We start from the raw sequence: 19,631 nt of genomic DNA, 5'->3' as shown, positions 1-19,631 counted from the left end.
GCACGAATTGCACACACCTGTTTACACTGATTGCACCCAGCTGTTTCATATCACTCCCTCACTATTTAACACTCACTCTGATCCCTTCCCTCTGCCGAGTATTGTTTCAGCATTTATCACTCTCCTAGAGATAGCTACCTTACGGAGCCCTTGTCATAGCCTTAGCCCTAGTCGTTTGCCCTAGCCTTAGCCTCAGCCCTAGTCGTTTGCCTTAGCCTTAGCCTTAGCCTTCCCGGTTTCTGATCTTCGCCTGGTTCCCTGGATTCACCCCTTTTGTCTTGCCCCTTTTGATTCTGTCTGCCGATCGTCGACCTGTGCTAGCTCTAGGACTATTCTTGTGTTTTGCCCACCATATACCTGTTTGCCCTCATCTGACCCATGCCTGCTGTATGACCACGTCTCTGTCTGTGTCTAATAAAGCTCTGCGAATGGATCCGCAAGTCTCACGTCTCGTCAGCCCCGTAACATATATATATATATATATACATACACACAGTGCTGGGTAACATTCTTAATGTTTATCCAGTACATCATGAACAACTAGAAACATGGAGTTTTTAAAATTGTTGTGGGCAATGAGGGGACCTTGGAGTCAAAAAGGTTGAGAACACTGCAGAAGCAGGTATATTTCATATCTCAAATGATACATCAGAAATTACAGATTGAAAATCCATGGACAATTCCGTGTTAACAGTATGAAAATTACTGAAATGTAATACCCAATTAAGAACGCACAGCAACAAGTAACTCATTACGTTATAATTTCTATTTCTGGAGGAGCGAATTCACTTTCACCTACACAATGGCCTACTCAGCGTGTCTGACAGGTGATCCTCATGGAGGAAGCCTGACTTGCACCTTGATGGCCCGAAATCCAACCCCAGAACCGAAATGAATGAGCTCAATGCATCTCCTCCTCTGACCCCTCAGAGTGACAGAGGTGACCCAAGACCTGCCCTGGTCACACACCTGGCCTGTAGGTCCAGATGCCACTGATTGGAATGATAAGACAGATAAGAGATGCATTCTTACTGTAGTGGCATGCGTGTGTGTGCGAATGTGAGGGTGAGGGGAATATCGCATTACCTGCTCTTGCATGGTGATGACTTATCTACATAGTGAGAGTGAGATGTAGCAGTTAACAGAATGTGACTGTTAGGGTGCACCATTGCTTAGAGGCAATGATGGGGAAAACAATTGAACAGATCCATTTCTGGTTCCTTAACAGCTCTATCTTATACTTTTAAACAACAACAAAAACAATAATAATTTCACATTCTCTTTAAATGTGGCATAAATGTAATGCAATAATTGGCAACATATTACTCATTTTATATTTCATATTACTCATCAATATTTATAGAACTCTACACTGTTAAAAAGTAAATAAAACAAAGATAATGGGAGTACATTTTAAGGAAAAAATTATATATACTATATACTATATTTTCTATTTTTTGCAGTGTACTTGTAAAAAGAAAAATCGGACTATGGTTGTTTGTTTTAGATTAACTATAAAAAAACGCTCATAAGAGTCATTCGTTCAGAAATCAGAGTACAGTGCTTAAACCACACATTTGTTTATTCAATAAAATTGTTCATAAAAGTCATTTGTGCATAAGTGCCTTATGTTTAGTGATGTAGATTGAGTAGCAGTGTTGCAGCACAAGAATAAGTAATGTAGGAAAATCTCTCAGCATATTTTTTATGATATTCTGCATGACAATACACATGCGCAAATTGTTAACATGCTTTGGTTCCAGTATTTAATAAAATGGTTCTCCGTTCAGTTCCCAAACCTAGTCAAAAAATGACTTTTGGGGACTCTTTTTCTTTGAATAAATAGTGGTTCCCATAAAGCTGTACAAAGATTGTACAAAATTAAGCGCAATTTAGTAGTATGCTATTTTTAGTTATGCCAGTCCTAATTGCTAAAATTATTATCAATTTTATCTCACTTTCTAGACACACTTTTACAGACCGCAGCTGTAAGAGGTATATTTTAAATGCCATTTGTTTGGGCCCCAAAATGAATTTACTCACCAAACAGTTGCTTGTAGCCATTGACTTACAGTATTTTTTTTCATACTATGGAAGTCAATGGCTACCAACTGCATTACCAACATTCTTCAAAATATATTTTTCTTCTTTTTTCTTTTGTGTTCCACAGAAGAAAGAAACTCATACAGGTTCGGAACACCTTGAGGGTGAGTACATGATGACAGAAATTTTTTTGGGGGGTACAATATCTCTTTAATTACACAGAAAACAAACAAGTGTCCTCTTATATACCATCAAGTGATATAGAGTAAAAAAAATAAAAAAATCAAGCATTCTCTGCCTCCACCCTCTGATGTCACAGCTTCCCATCTACTGATGAAAATGACAGTCTAAATGCTTTTATGGTTGGGTTGCTCTGCTAATTACAGCATCAGACAAGTACTTTATGTAAATCATATTATTATCAGGCTCATGGCTAAAACTCACAAGCCGCAGGGTAATATTTTTATGGGTGGGTCTCATCTCCCTGGGTCCAATGACTAGGCTACATCATAAAAGACATTCCCAGTTTTCCTTCCTGATAATGGTCCTGAATATTATATTGTTGATACTTTATCATAATGTTATTAAATGTATTTTAATTGTATTATAATGTGTGTAATATACCACTATATTTATATAATAAAGTGCTGCATTTATGATGCATTTTTGTAGGCCAAATCCTGGTAACGAGTTAGCATTTTAGCACTTCCAGTTCCATCGTCCCAAAGACAATGACTGTTTTTTGTTAAATGCCTGAAATAAGGTCAAGATATTTTTATTCAAGATTCTACAACAATAAAATGATCTTGAAATGGTGGTTGCTAACAAGTGGCAAAAGTTGTGTTTATTTGTAAAGGTTATAATGATGAAAAAAAAAACTTCAACTTTTTATTTTCTGCAATAATCCAAAAAGCAGTGGAAAAATCCTATTGCGTTTAAGGGAACCAGGTTGATGGTAACTTTGGCGTCATCACTGCAGCACTCTATAATCTCAGCAGCACTGAGATGGAAAAGAATACAATGCAAGACTAATTAAACAAAACAGGCAAGCAACTTCAGCAACATCATCTTTTTGTCACAATAAAGTGGCAAACCCTCAGCAGCCTCTGACAGTGACTTCGGAGTTGAAAATGAACCCTTTTTACAACAGGATTCTCAGAAAACGTGTATTGCTTTACACTAGAATTAGAAGTGAGTTTAGTAATCCTCAAATTCAGAAGACATTGAAATAGACGCTAAACATTAAAATCAAGAAGTAGCATTCAAAGATGAACTCAACAATGGCGATGCTGCACTACAGAGTCATTTGGTAAATTATTAAATCTACCCGAGGAAAGAAACGTACCAAAAGCAATATTTCCTTTCAGAACAAAAACCCACATCTCACTTGCATTCACTAAGTGAAATCTGTCTTCAAAATACAAGAAGCCATCGGAGACAAATTGCCTTCATTCTTACTAAAGGAAAGCATTACAAAAGGAGCCAAATGAAAACAAAATTACTTGAGGTAGGTATCTGGCTGAAATGACAACACATAAAAGCTCTGTGGAAGAAAAGAAAGAAAACAGTTTCCGTTCTTGTAAGAAATCGTCAATTGGATCTCCGGAGGGTACTCTTCTGTCTTATTACCTTCCCCCTTAGCTTTTATTCATCTATGTATCTGTATTTTAAATGACTCAATTACCCAGGACCCTGTGGTGAAAATTACATATGTTTCCCCTATGTTTCCTTTTTGGGGCTGGGGCACAGGAGACCCCGGTGTGCCCGAACCCCTCCCCCACTCACTCTTTCTGGATCGCCTTTCTTCATCGTTCTATTCTCTTCCTCCATCTGTTGCAAAATGCACAAATATGGTGCAGTCCACTGTAAGAAAAAAAAGATGTTTCGCCAGCTTTTAGAATATAAAAATATTAACGGTCGTTTCATGATAACAGCTCCTATCCCATCAAACCGCTCTTAACCCTTTAAACTTTCTGAAAATAAGTGTGTGACGTGTTCGATGTTGGCTTTTACTTCCCTTTCCTTTTATATCCTTTTACTTTCTGAAATGCTTTAGATCTTTATCTCTTATTCTGAACACTCAACCAATTCTAGACAATTAGCATCCTTAGTTTTCCCATCTGTTTCTATTAATGGAAGGCTTGTCATCTTTGAACTGAAGCAGTTTTGTAAGAGTCAGTCCATTTTCGAGAGAAATGGCTTTTTAGTGGAGTTCTATGTTACATCTTAGCATCGGGAGTTTGTTTGCCGTAATTGGCTCACCATTGTCTCGTTGAAATCTCCAATATTTACACACATGCAGCAACACATTTGACTTTGTCAGACACCATCAACAGATTGCAGTAGACTGTCCTCTGCTGAGTCCCATCTGGAAATGCCTGAATCCTTAAGAGCCTTTAGCCATTAAGGACACACTTGCATTTCTTATTGGTTATGATTGTTTTTATCTCACTGTGAGGAGGGAAAAGAAATTATGCAGAAGCACTGTTAGTGGGCTGATGTCACATGTGACCTGCACAGCGCTCTAAGGCACTCTTAGGGTTGTGTTTTGTTTGCTTTTGTGTGAAGAGCTCTTCAGCATCCATGATTTTCCACTTGGTGAGGCCTCTTCAACACAATCAGGAGCCGAGCGGAGGCTGTGTTGATTGAGTCAATACCCCGTCCTGCACACAAATAAGTCACACTGGAGCATTCACACGTTTAGATAAACAATTGAAGTGAACAACAGCATGTGCACATACTGTACACGCCGAACACTTGCACATCTCACAACAGATCACAATCTCACAACAGTGCAATGAACTGAATATTTGCTAAACTGCAAAACATGAACATGCTTCTACAAACAGTTTGCATGGCTTTTTTGAGTTGAATTAATTTGCTTTTTACATTTCTATAAGTAAATGTCTCGACTGAACTGTGAACGCCAATCTGCTGTGAAAATCTGCCATCATTGTAATAATTACCTGCTTGGATTAAGCAAATCAAAGAATATTTCAAAGAAGAGTATTTTCTAAGCATCAAATTTTAAATAGTTCTACTCAGAATTTTTGCCTTTATTTGCATCATCTCACAATTTCCATAAGAAATGTACATGTCACTGAGCAAACTACTTTTCTACTACTACTACTACTCTCATAACGCTTTATAAATGCAGAATATATATAAATTTTTTGCATTCTGTGTAAACGTATAAAATAGTCACAACTGAATATTTTCATAACTGTTTAATATGCAAACAGTTCAAAGTTTTGCATGTTATTACCATGTTATTATTACATTTACCACATCTTTTATTATTTAAAAAACTGAAAAGCTTAGAAATTTCAAATTATACATGAAAACTAGTAAAATCATTTTTATCAATATTAATGAGAAATTTAATTAGAATATATTATAATATGAATTTTATAAGAGTTTATCAGTTAGAAAATGATGAGACGAAAAACACCGTTATTAAACATGACAAAACAAATCAACAGCAACAATGTAAATAAAACCGGCAAATGGTCAAACAATGCAACCATTTGAATTATTCATGCCCCGGTGCATGCTGGGAGGAGGGTGAATGGGACTAACCCACAAAACCTTTTTATCAGCGTAAACTCAAAAAATGCATTAATCCAACTCACCTGCTCTACTTGTTGATTCAATAAAAAAGATCAAAGTATATCAATGTAGGAAAGCTGCATTACTTGTATTCGAGGTATCACTTTACAATAATATTGCATATGTTGTTAGTTAACACAATAGTTAATATGAATTAACAATGTATAATAACAGAATTCATTCTAGATTAAAATATAATTTCTACAATTGGAGCATAAAAAGTTATGCTAACTTTAGTTATACTACATCACAAACAAATAATGAACGATAGCATATTACAAAATAGCATTATTAAATGCTGTAAAAAAGTAGTTAATAATATATTATTCATTAACACATACAACACACTTATTGGAAAGTGTCACAGAAAAGCTGCAAGTCTGGAATAGTAAGCAAACTAAAAACTTAAAATAATAAAATCAAACTTTTTTCAGATTTATTTACTTGTCTATTTTTTTATTTTTTTTTAATGTTCTCCACAGAAGTCAAACAGTTCAATACATAACCATATGAGAACACAGTTTTGTTTTGCAAATGTTTTCCCAGCAACCCCCAAGGAAAACGAAAAACATCAAAAACAGATCAAACATGCTCATAATTGTGCTTGCAAACAGACGACTGCACTCTGGGGACTCGGCAGTAAAGCCCCCAAAAGTGAGATGAAGGTATCGATTGGTATAAGCTGCTGTTGCATTATTGCTACCCCGGGGTGTTACAGAGACCAAACCGATTGAACAGCCAAGCAGCTGGTGAGAGGTTAGACACCCCTCACGCACTTACCTCCATTCACAGTCTAGTCAATACTTGACACTACACATACACTCTGGTGTTCACAAGAGGACTCTGGGACTGCGTCTAGGCTGAGATTAAGCCTCAGCAGGAGGGAGAGGGAGGACTAAAGCTGTAACATCCCCCATATGATTGATAAGAATATCATTACTGTCAAATGTGAGAGAGGCAGACAGAGAGCTGCAACTCTGAATGGATAGACTAAGATTAAGTGTGACATTAATCAACTGTTAAAGAACTTGCTTTGGAGATGGGGGCACTGATTCACCATTTAAGACAACATTTACGCATAACAAAGGAAAAAGAAAAGCGCTTTTTATATATTTTTTTCTTGAATCAAGGTAGCGTAGTTATCAATATTTTAGGAACTGAAAGTGCTATAAAAAAGACTTGGTTTGTACTTGTTAAATATTAAATCACAGCAATGCACTTCTTTTCATAAAAAAAAATCATTACTGTCAAATGTGAGAGAGGCAGACAGAGAGCTGCAACTCTGAATGGATAGACTAAGATTAAGTGTGACATTAATCAACTGTTAAAGAACTTGCTTTGGAGATGGGGGCACTGATTCACCATTTAAGACAACATTTACGCATAACAAAGGAAAAAGAAAAGCGCTTTTTATATATTTTTTTTTGAATCAAGGTAGCGTAGTTATCAATATTTTAGGAACTGAAAGTGCTATAAAAAAGACTTGGTTTGTACTTGTTAAATATTAAATCACAGCAATGCACTTCTTTTCATAAAAAAAAAAAAAAACTCACCGTTGTCAGAATAAGAGTCCAAACAGCTGATAAAAAACATCACAATAATCCACAAGTAATCCACACAAATCCAGTCCATCAATTGACATCTTGTGAAGCGAAAAGCTGTGTGTTTATAATAAACAAATCCGTCAAGGCTTCAAACTGACTGCTATTTCTGGCCAAAATAATCTATAATCCATAATAATGCTTCCTTCAGTGAAAAAGTCCATCCGCTGTTGTCCTCTCACATCAAAACCCATCGACATATATATTTTGAATAGTTCTGTACTGTTCTCATTGTAAACAGTGCTGGACTGGTGCATATTTCACTCCAGATTCAGATGACTCATATTTTATCCAGAAGCAAAGGTCTAAAGTTAAAAACATCCTAATGATGAATTTGTTTTTTACAAACACTTAACTTTTCACTTCACAAGCTGTTAACTGATGCACTGGAGTCATGACGATTACTTGTGGATCATAGTGATGTTTTTATCAGCTTTTTGGACTCTCATTCTGACGGCACCCATTCACTGCATCCACTGGATCCATTAGTGAGCAAGTTACTAAATGCTAAATTTCCCCAAATCTGTTTTGATGAAAGAAACTCATCTTGGATGGAGCACATTTTCAGCAAATTTGTATTTTTGGGTGATCTATTCCTAAGTTCAAAGAAATGCATTTTTCCTGAATCAAACAGATATTTAGGTGGAAAAAGAGTGATGGGAGAAGGTATTCTAACTTAAAAAAATTAGACATCATTAATATTTAAAAATTAACGGAAAGGATATTTGAACTTCTAGAGCATCACAATATCTCGACAGGGACAGATTGCCTTTCATCAGCTTCACCAATTCCAGTATTTGCTGCTAAACAGCAAGAGCAGTGCTGATCTTGGGTAAGTTTCCATTCATGAAGAGCTCAGACCACCAGCGGTGTGTGATGACTCTCCAACCAGAGCACTGACACTGATTCCCTTACATAACCAAACACAATTCACCACTCGGTTTAGAAACAGACATACTAATGCATTTAGCATGACGAGAATACAGAACATTCAGTTTGGGAGCAAGATTACACAACAAACACTGATGAAACAATCTCTTGCATACCAAAAAAAAAATAAAATAAATAAAAATAAATAAAACTTTAAATCTAAACAATTAAAATAAATAAATCTTACCCAAAACACTGTACAATGTACAAAATAAATACAAACAATTTTTGTGTTTTTACGTGAACAGTAAAGACTGCTGTATCCTCTCTAAAAAAACAAAAAAACTTACTGAGTTACCTTATATAATAAAGACTAAAATCTATAATTAGTGTTGTTGTAGTATTTCCCCTGTTTTGTAACCCCAGCTTTGGTTCCACAAGAGCAGAGAGTGTGACTAATGTCCGAACTCTGTGTCACAGTCATCTCCTGCTCTTTAACAGGATGAACAACACAGGTCCAGGTCTTAGGTTACACCAGCCAAACATTTTACTGCCCTCATTTAGTAATTGAGCGCCTGCACGTATTGTTCCGCAGGTTTCATGGAATCTGTTACACAGCGGGCAGGTCATCAGACCAGGACCTGGATACCTGAGTGTCAGAGATTGAATGACCCTCAGATATGCAGATCTTGAGGATGGAGGCAAATGGAAGGAGAGAGAGAGAGGAAGAAGTTGAAAAATAATTGAAGAGAATGAAATGGATGAGAGTGAAATTTGACAATAATTAATCACCCAAGTCAGCTTAAATTGACCCTACAGTTCAAAAGTTTGGGGTCAGTATAATTGTTTTTTTTGAAAGAAATTAATACTTTTATTCCATTAGGATGCATTTAAGTCATTAAAAGTGACAGCAGAGGCATTTACAATATTACAAAAGATTTATATTTGAATTAAATGCTGTCCTTTTGAACTTTATCAAAGAATACCGGAAACATATTTATCACAGTTTCAACAAAAATACTAAGCAGCACAACTGCTTCCAACATTGATAATAACAAGAAATGTTTGTTGAGCAGCAATTCAGCATATTAGAATGATTTCTGAAGGATCATGTGACACTGAAGACTGGAGTATGCATGGTAATAATATATCTCAATATTGTATTTCTCGTATTTAAGTTATTCTTTCAAAAACATTAAATCTTACTGAACCCCAAACTTCAGAATAGTAGTGTATAACTTTTGAGACTTTGATGATACAGAAAAATCATTTATAAGTAAAGAAAATATGATATTCTGCACAAAAAAACAACTAAAATAGGAAGCAGCCAGCAAAAAAGTAAATCATGTCTTGTGGCTTATTGTGCAGCGAGAGCAAGATTTTCTTTATAAATTAGATGGGGTAGGTATACACTTAAAAGTACTTCCCCTGAAACAATAGCTAATATCTTAATGAGTGTCTAAAGGCTCCCGCAGGAGGCCGAGAGGGTCGTGTACTGTTATTAATGGGATATAATGGACGCAAGTCAAGCATCATTAATTTGACCTCCCACCACTGACAGGTACCTCTTACAGCCCCTGGCATTTCAGGAACATGAAACCTGCGAGTGGAAGCAAACTGAAGCTCAGGGCCAGACCTTTGTGCCAGAGTCCATCATTTTAACAGAATTATACATTTATTAACTTTTAGCACAACTACATTTAAAATCACTGGATATTTTTTTACGCAAACATGCACTTAAACTTTTCATCTAGCATAACCGCTATTCTGATTAATACACTGACTTCATTTTCAGATCATTTTCTTTAATTAGTAATCATGGCAGAGTAATTGAGAGGGCTGTGGCTTAACTGATTTTGATGATAACATACTACTAATGTAACTGAGAGATTGGTTAAATGGAGGGATACACTTTAAAAGTGATTGAAGAAGACAGCTAATTATAGCTTAATTAGCAAGATGGGGGACCTCAGGGGATGAAGGCTTCGCCTCTGCGTTGAACAACTGAGCTGACTTGATCAATTAACTGGCCACTTCAGGAAAAATGCACAACTGTCAGGACATTAGTTTTAGTATGATAAAATTGACTGATATTTTGATCAGTTTTATTAATTATCAACAGCTTTTTTTAATGTATGCAACATTAAGCTATTTTATTATACTTATATAATCCATTTATTAGAAATAAACATATACCGCTGTTCAAAAGTTTAGGGTTAGTAAGTTTCTTTTAAAGAAATTAATACTTTTATGCAGCAGGAACATACAAAATTCATAAAAGGTGAAAGTCAAGGCATTTATAATGCCACAAAATATTTCTATTTCAGTTAAATGCTGTTCTTTTGAACTTCATCCAAGAATCCTGAAAAATATGCATCATTGTTTGCATAAAAATACTAAGCAGCACAACTGCTTTCATCATTGATAATAATAATAATAAATGTCTCTTGAGCAGCAAATCAGCATTTTAGAATGATTTCTGAAGGATCATGTGACACTGAAGACTGGAGTAATGATGCTGAAAATTCAGCTTTACCATTACATGAATAAATTATATTTTCAAATATACCGAAATAGAAAACAGTTATTTAAAATGTAATAACATTTGACAATATTAATGTTTTACTGTATTTCTGCTCAAATAACTGCAGCCTTGATGAGCATACACTGTAAAAAAAAAAAAAAAAAAACTTTTCGAGGTTGTAAATAAAACAACTATTATTAGTTGAGTATGTTTTTCAAGAAAATACTATTTCAGTGTTTCTACTTCCAACTTGCCATTTCTTTGTACTCAAAACATTTAAATGGTAGTATATACACAAAGCTTAACACTTTTTGATGATGCAGCATGTAACATTTAGCAAGTAGAATAGGAAAAAAACTAACAACTAGGAATAAAGATAAACTAAATATTGTATATGATCCCGAACTTAAGATAAGACAATAAAGGATCGCACAAAAAAAAAAAAAACATAAATCTGAGCAGAAAATGTCAGTCATGTTACAATACAATACAACAATAGTTTATGCCATACAAGAGTTCCCAGTCTTAAACACCATGTGAGAGGGTGTTACAATAACTGACACGCCATCTAGGCCCTGTCCTGCCCCCGTAGCCCCTCTCTGAACGCTCATGTCCACACAGGTCTCACGACCAGCTGACCAGCACACCTGCTGGGTCCAAACCCATCTGCAACAGATTAGCCTTTCCTTCCACTACAACAGAGCCATTCCAGCCTCAAATAGTCCCATCACTTCCGCTAGAGCTGAGAGATTGCCTATCGACCAGACTTGACCTCACATCTTTATACATAAAGATATATGCAACATGATTCTTTTTCCTGCCCTCGAGAGACGAGAACCGGTCTCTCTGCCGTGAATGACTAAAGTGAGACCGTTATTATTTACGGCTGAAAGCGTAATTTCAATAATTGTGCGAGGAAAAAGTAGCGGGTTTCAAAGCACTTAATTTTTATGTGAGGAGGACCTTAGTCTTGACTCAAGTGGTAATTGATGATATTTTAAACATGACCTGGACCTGTGCGAAATGGAAAGATAAAATACCATCCAGAGATCACAATACAGTGCAGAATGTTTGTGACAAATGACAAAAGCACAGCCTCGATGAAATGTCATCATTTTATCGTTTTGACCTAGTATGCTGTTAGATTCACAGGCTTGAACAAAAGCACAACACTAACAAAAGGTGTCAAATTCTGATTGAGGCGGAAAGATTTTTATATTTTATTACCTGTTAAATGTATGTAGCTTGAACGCTCTGTAAATGATAAACATCTTATATTAAAAGGTCAGAACAGCCAGTACTTTACATTTGAAAGAATAAAGAAGTTATGAAAGCCACAGAAGCAGATGATAAAACTTGTCAATTCAGCAGCGTCCTTCACATTCACTTCAACTTCTCAAGTCTTCAGGGGAAAAAGGGGCTTTTAAGGCTAGTAATGACAACCACCGCAGTCCTGATTTGGAGTGTTTTTATGTCCATTTAAAGGAAATCTTTCTTTTGTAGCAGCAATCCACTCAATTTTCTAAATCAATATTGTGAAGATTTTAGTGTGTTTGGACATTTATGCATCCTTCGGTTTAGTAACGTGATGTTTATATACAGAAAGAGACGGACATCCAATAACAGACAGTGAACTCACGACTGCTCATCCAGGTTCTGTCATTCAAAGCTGAGAGGTTACATAAGGAGGTTTTGTTTATTCTGCCTGAGAGTCACACATCACAACCAGTTACACTATTGATCAGCTACTTTAGACATTAACACAGATAGAGGTATTTCTGCTTACTTTGACCACACTAATATCTTGTACTGTATATTAAATGACAAATTAAAACAATAATAAAAAAAATTAAAATAATATATATATATATATATATATATATATATATATATATATATATATATATATATATATATTATAATAATATGTAATATATAGGAATTGAATATACAACTATGTTAACTAAAACACAATTATATTATGATTATTATTATTATTATTATTATTATAATATATACACTACCATTCAAAAGTTTGGGGTCAGTATTATAAAAGATTTCTATTTCAAATAAATGCTGTTCTTTTGAACTTTTTATTAATGAAATTTTTTTCACAAAAATATTGAGTCGAGCAACCTTGTTTTCAACACTGATAATAATAATAAATGTTTATTGAGCACCAAAATCATATTAGAATGATTTCTGAAGGATCATGTGACACTAGTAATGATACTGAAAATTCAGCTTTGCATCACAGGAATAAATTACATTTTTAAAAATAATTTGAAATAGAAAACAGTTGTTTGAAACTGTATTAATATTAGGGGTGGGACAAAATATCGATAGGGCAATATATCGTTGTCGTTCTCCGTGCGATAAGAGAATCGATAATCTGGCGCCAAATATAAATTTTTTTATTAATAAAATAGATTGCCTTGCTCCCAGCATCACTACTTCATTGCTCCTGGAGGTGGAGCTCAACACATGAATGAGGGAAATGTGAACATAAGTTAATTATCCCAAGAAAAATGTTTTTTTAACAGGATGGCGGACAGCAGTGTGAGTAAAATAATAGATGCCCAAGCCACATTTAGGTTATTTAGGACCCACCTTGGCTTTTATACCATCGATGGGACAAACAAAATCGACAAAGAGTATGCAATATGCAAGAACTGTATTATTTGCATTGCAACAGCTGACTAATTGTACTAAACATGCTTTTGCTTGTCATTAAAGGGATAGTTCACCCAAAAATGTAAAATTCTGTCATTATTTACTCACACTTATGTTGTCCCAAACATGGATTAATTTCTTTCTTGTGCTGAACACAAAAGAAGATATTTTGAAGAATGTGGGTAACCAAACAGTTCCTGGTCCCCATTAACTTTGTTAGGAAAAAAATACTATGTGTCACAGTTCACTGTTTAGGAAGCACGCAGGAGGCACAAAGAAACGAAAACAGTCTTTAATACACGGAACACAGGGTACATCCACACTGGAAATGGCAGGAAACACACAAACATAACGAGTAGAACCAACAAACACAGAACACAAAGGCAAGGACTTAAATACTGGGGATAATTAACATACACAGGTGCCAAGAATCATAATTAAACTAAACAAGGACAGGAAAAAGACCATATAAGGAAAACCAGGAACAAAGACAGGGGCAAAACACAAACAGGTCCATGATCCTGACATAACGCCCCCCTCCCGGAAGGTGCGTCCTCGCACCGTAGAACAACAGAGAGGGGGAAATGGGTGGGAACTAAGGAGGAGGCTCAGGAGGAGGACGGATGTCCGGGAGGGGGCCGGCAGACAGAGTCCAGGGAGGAGACGATGGAGGGAGGAGCCAGGGAGGAAACAGGAGGGATCCGGAGCAGGAGGAGACAAGCAGGACCCAGGCCACAGCCATGATGGCGACCCATGGTGGAGCCGACAGAGGGAGGAGCCAAGGAGGAGGAATGGCCGCCGACTCCAGGGGGCCGACCAACGGTGGCGGAGGAGCCCGAGGCGGAGACGGAGAGCCAACGAGCCAGGGGGATGCCGAGGATCCGGGGGGTCAGGGTGGAGCCGAAGGCTCTGGCAACCGAGGCGGAGATCTGGAGATCAGCGGCGGAGCAGAGCGACTGAGGACCAAGGTGGAGTTGGCAGGAGGAATGAGCCCAATGGAGCCAGTGGGACGGAGCGACGAGGTGCAGCTGGAGGAGTCCTGAGGCGATGGCGGGTCAACGCCCCCGACCAAGGCAGAGCCGGAGGGACGAGGGAGCCCGGTGGAGCTGGTGGATCGACGGGTGACGGTGGAGGCGAGGGAGCTAGGAGCCGAGGTGGAGCCGCTGGGTCTACGGGGAGGGCGGGCATTTCTGAGCCTCCGGGCATTCATGGCTAAACTCTGGATCGGGAGCCCCCTCTAGGCTGAACATGGGAACAGGATGGCGCTCTGGTATCGGGCCGATACTGAGCTCCTGTACTTGTACTCGTACTCGTTAAAATGCCCTGATACCAAACGCCAATACCACACAGCATGTGCTAAGTGCCATATTCAGACAAAGAAACACCGACAACAGAACAACAGACAGCAGAATGGAGTTATTAGAAATTAAGTATGTCTACGAAGTATATGTACGCAATGAATATAATGTTAAACATTCAGTATTGACTGTATAGCTGATGTGCGCGAGCTGATAAACAAAGCACGCAGAGTGGATTGAGCGCGCGGCGGCGCAGATGCGCGAGCTTGTCGAGTGAATATACCTTTCTCACAGACATCACGGAAAGTTGATAGTTCGATCAGATACGTCAAAAACATGTAAGTAAAACAATGCACAAGTTACTTAAAGGTGGGGGGGGGGGACCATTTATAGACCATTTATAGGGGCATTCACTATAAACATAATTTATTTTCAACCTTAGTCATACACGACTTTCTGGTGAAAGTGAATCTAGCAGCCTGTGTGAAATGCGCTAGGCTGTAGCCTACTACTTGTCCCTCTCATTCTGCACCAGTACAAATACGTGCACACGTTGTGCGTTTTGCGTGCTTGAGTGTTTGTGCATTATGCGAGTGGCTTTTGGTTTTGATTTTGACAAGTGAAGATTCATAGTAACTCAAGTAAAATGGGATCTTTGGTGTTCAGAAGTTATAAATCAACTGTATGTTGTAAGCAAAGACAGTCTGTGCAGAAAATACTGCAGGTTTTGACTTACAAATCCAAAATATATTAAAAGACTGAAATTTAAAGCACAGGTGCAGGACGAAGAATGAAAAAAAAAACTTTACTGTTGACTAATGCCACTAATGACAGTGCTTTTTATTAAGGGACCAGAAACATGAGTAAAATATTCAGCTACAAAAAGTAAGGTATTCAAATTTGAAGTGAAACGCATCAACACACGCATGCCCACATCATCCTAGACAACACAGCCCATACAAAGAGTTGCATGCATCCACCAAACATTCTCGTTCAGTTTAAGCTCTTTCCTCCCATTACAAACCCCCTACTTTCCTCTCTCTCCACTTATTTCTCCTTTTAGCATGAAAACACACTTGCTTTTATTTTTGCGCTTTTCTCTTTTAATGTGAGCTGCATGTTCGGCCTCTTTTTCTCCTCCTCAGTGTGTCTGTGCTCTATAATTACGGTAGTTTCTACCTACTGCGCCAAAGAGCGCCCACCCCTCTTCCTCCACTCCCCGAGCGTCCAAGTCTCCCCATGCTTAATGTGACACCGTCAGTCAAAGCCTTTGGAGAGCAGCCGAGCAGAAATCAAAAGACAGGGATGAAGTGTAAGGGACAAAGAAGACAGTGGATTTGATAAACACAGAGAGAACCTGCAAGTTACCTGACAAGCGCCCTCTGCGCACAGAACCTGGTTCCTGCTGCTTTTCAAGGTGTAGGGAGTGTTTGCATCTCTGTATTCATCCGAGAGTGATTTCACTAAATGAACTGAAGGAAAGCAATCCGTGTGACTCCTGCCAAAGTCCAACCTGTTATTTTGTGTCATCGAGTAAAAGACTGAAGAGATAGGAAGTTAGTTTGAGGAAGAATAAAAAACACACACACTTTGATACAGTTAGTAATTTCCATTTACTCATGCATGCTTTAAATGTGAAACTTTTCAACTAAAGTTTAGTTAGTTCAGTGTTCCCTCACCTTTTTTGTATGCATCCACACAGTTGAATCAGTAGGACTCCAGTACCCCTTCATCGACACCACACCAGATATGTTTAGACTGATATCTGTCATTTACATTAATGAGAAGACCATCAGAGCACTTCCTGTGGCATGAATATTTCGGTTACATATGTAATATTAAGTCCTTAAAGTGTGGAGTAAGTTGTCATATTTACCTAACACTGATTTGCAAGCACAATGGAAAATGCCTGTGACTACTGCAGCATTTCTGCTAAATGATATATGTATTCAAGTCATGTTGGAAAGATCGTAATTACGAGTTATATGCCCATGAACATCACCACAAAGTTGTAATAATGAGTGAAATTTTCTTTGCGTCCAGAGTTTCCGAGTTGTGGGCGTGTCAGTGAAAAAACATATCGGACAGATGCAGTGTCTGTATGAATGAAAATTTAAGTTGCATGTACAAACCCGATTCCAAAAAAGTTGGGACACTACAAATTGTGAATAAAAACAGAATGCAATGATGTGGAAGTTTCAAATTTCAATATTTTATTCAGAATACAACATAGATGACATATCAAATGTTTAAACTGAGAAAATTTATAATTTTAAGGGAAAAATAAGTTGATTTTAAATTTCATGGCATCAACACATCTCAAAAAAGTTGGGACAAGGCCATGTTTACCACTGTGTGGCATCCCCTCTTCTTTTTATAACAGTCTGCAAACGTCTGGGGACTGAGGAGACAAGTTGCTCAAGTTTAGGAATAGGAATGTTGTCCCATTCTTGTCTAATACAGTCTTCTAGTTGCTCAACTGTCTTCGGTCTTCTTTGTCACATCTTCCTCTTTATGATGCGCCAAATGTTTTCTATGGGTGAAAGATCTGGACTGCAGGCTGGCCATTTCAGTACCCGGATCCTTCTTCTATGCAGCCATGATGTTGTAATTGATGTAATAATACATTGTGAATAAAATATAAGTTTGAGATTTGTAAATTATTCCATTCCTTTTTTACTCACAATTTGTACAGTGTCCCAACTTTTTTGGAATTGGGTTTGTACAAAATACCAGTTTATTGTACAATTACAATTACAAATATGTAACGATTCAATTTACAGCACATTCATAAATTAAATTAAAATACAAAAAACTCTGATGTGCATTCTTTAAAAAAAAAAACTCGTAGTATTTTATGTAAATAAAAGTACATCTGAATTTGATTTGAAATCACCTGATGTCATAACTATGACTTCCCAACTCTTAAATATTAACTTTCCTGGAGGACTTGAATGTTAAATTGAGATACTTACAAAGTGAAATGTCCCGTGAGTGGCGCTAAATGCATGTTCAGTTGTATTGGATCCAAAACAGATAAATATAAATCTGGCAATGTTTTATTGCAATGTTGTATGTATCACAACAGCTCGGAAATGAATGTCTGATGAGTGGTTTTAAAAAGTTAATACTCCGTTGCGTGTGAAAATAGTGTGCCACCTATATAAACCCTACCCTAAACCAGCCGATAGTGTTAAGAAAAAAACGCATTTGCTGAGGCAATCATGATATTTTAGCTTGCTTCTACAAGTCTTTTGAGCTCATCTCTGAGCACTTTGCAGCAGTGCTGTACCAGGTGAGCTACCGAGCACGTTTACTTTGAAAAGTCACACATATGGAGCTCGTTATGTGATGCATACATCAAAGTGTATTAATTTACAAATCATACTGTAAAGAATCAGTCCACTGAAGGCGAGCGTAGTGACAACCCAAGTGCAGTTTATTTACAGAGTGATCCAAACAATAATCCAAGACACAGACTTGAACAGACATAGCATGAGCAGACTTGACACAAACAGACTAGACTCACCAAAAGCGGGTTAAATACATTCAATACACGACCAAAGCACAATGGGAACATGAAGGCTACTTATAGCAGACAAGGAGGGTCACATGACATGAACAAACCAATGGGGAACAAGACACATGACTAAGACTACCAATCAGAACATGACACATACACAAGGCAGAGAGACATGAGGCAAGGGAAGCATGACACTAACATGGACCATGAAACAATTACAAAATAAAAGACATGGAAAACATGAACATGAAACAAAACACCACATTACACATGCATTATGGTAAAAGTGTTTTAAAGGTCATAACATAGCATTGTGCAATGAACTGCACAAAAAAGCTCTTTATTATTCAATATACTAAAATCATAATTTCTTTGAAAAGGAATACAAGTTATTTGTGTTTTACTGACACTAGTGATAATTTCAGCTGAGAACTGTATGTGTTGGTACGGTTAAATGCAGATAGAGGCACATTTTTCCAATGAGTAACAATTGTGTTGCAACTTTGTCTGTGTGTTTAAATCGAGTTTGACAAATATTGAGTCTTTGTTATTTTATAATTTGATATTTATTGCTTTTAGATGTGCTTAGACAAGAACAGGACAGAAAGTTGTAATATTGTGGGGAAAAAATAAAAATATGAGTGAAATGAGTAAAGAGCCAAACATCTGTCTGGTGGCTTTAAATGCACATATATTCACAATCTATTGATGGTCCTAATAGTTTTAAGTCATAAATTCTCTCTCTTTCCCCTTTTCAGTTTTAGAAAAAGCAAAATCAAAGGCTTTAAAGTATACATACCCCTGGTTGGGAATCACCTCAAGAGATGACCATCAGATAATCCTGTGCTCTTCAAATGGCCATTGATTTCTTTAATCTGCCTATCATTTACACAGGGGCAGGTCTGCCAGCTACCAAACACTAAATCACCTCTGTGTAAGATTAGTAATTCTGACACATATGTTACTTGTCTGCCTTTCAAATAGGTGAATCTCACCTCTCCCTCTGTCTCAGTGCTCTCTGACAGCTGGGCTGGAGCCTGAGGACAGGCTCTCTCAATGGAGACTTTCACTGGGCCCATCTGTCCCCTTCTGTTCTGCACCTCTCAAACACACTGCCTGAGGATAACAGAGCACAGCTCTTCACCTTCAGCACACACATAATCTGGACAACATGAAAACTTGTATGAAAGAATTGTTATTTTAATAAAATGCAATAATATTTTATTTAAGTATTTAAGTATATAAGTATTTACCATTAATTTATAAAGTTATATAATCAATAGAATTATTTACAGTTCTATTATTTATATTTTAAAATGATAAAAATAATATTTTTTTATAATAAACTACAAATCTATAATACAACAACAGGTATAATAATAATTAATGATGATAATAATAATAAATTATTATTATTATTGTTGTTATTATTGTTTTATATAAAATTATACTTATAAAATAACAACAAAACAACAATAAAATATTATTAT

The 19,631-nt window shown here is 36.8% G+C and overlaps 1 protein-coding gene across 1 annotated transcript in view; it reads right to left on the bottom strand.

Annotated features, from left to right (window-relative positions):
* The window catches only part of LOC107587711 (PR domain zinc finger protein 12-like), a 38,189-nt gene extending 18,969 nt beyond the window's left edge, over positions 1–19,220 (bottom strand). The window contains exon 1 of the mRNA XM_016275593.1: positions 19,137–19,220. Within this exon, the coding sequence (XP_016131079.1) occupies positions 19,137–19,220 (84 nt within the window). The remainder of the gene's footprint in view (positions 1–19,136) is intronic.
* Between the last annotated feature and the right edge of the window lie 411 nt (positions 19,221–19,631).

Source organism: Sinocyclocheilus grahami, unplaced genomic scaffold (assembly GCF_001515645.1).
Source record: "Sinocyclocheilus grahami isolate Dianchi unplaced genomic scaffold, SAMN03320097.WGS_v1.1 scaffold95.1, whole genome shotgun sequence".
Lineage (NCBI taxonomy): Eukaryota > Metazoa > Chordata > Actinopteri > Cypriniformes > Cyprinidae > Sinocyclocheilus > Sinocyclocheilus grahami.
Note: the sequence above shows the minus strand (reverse complement) of the source record. Positions and strands in the feature narration are given on the sequence as shown.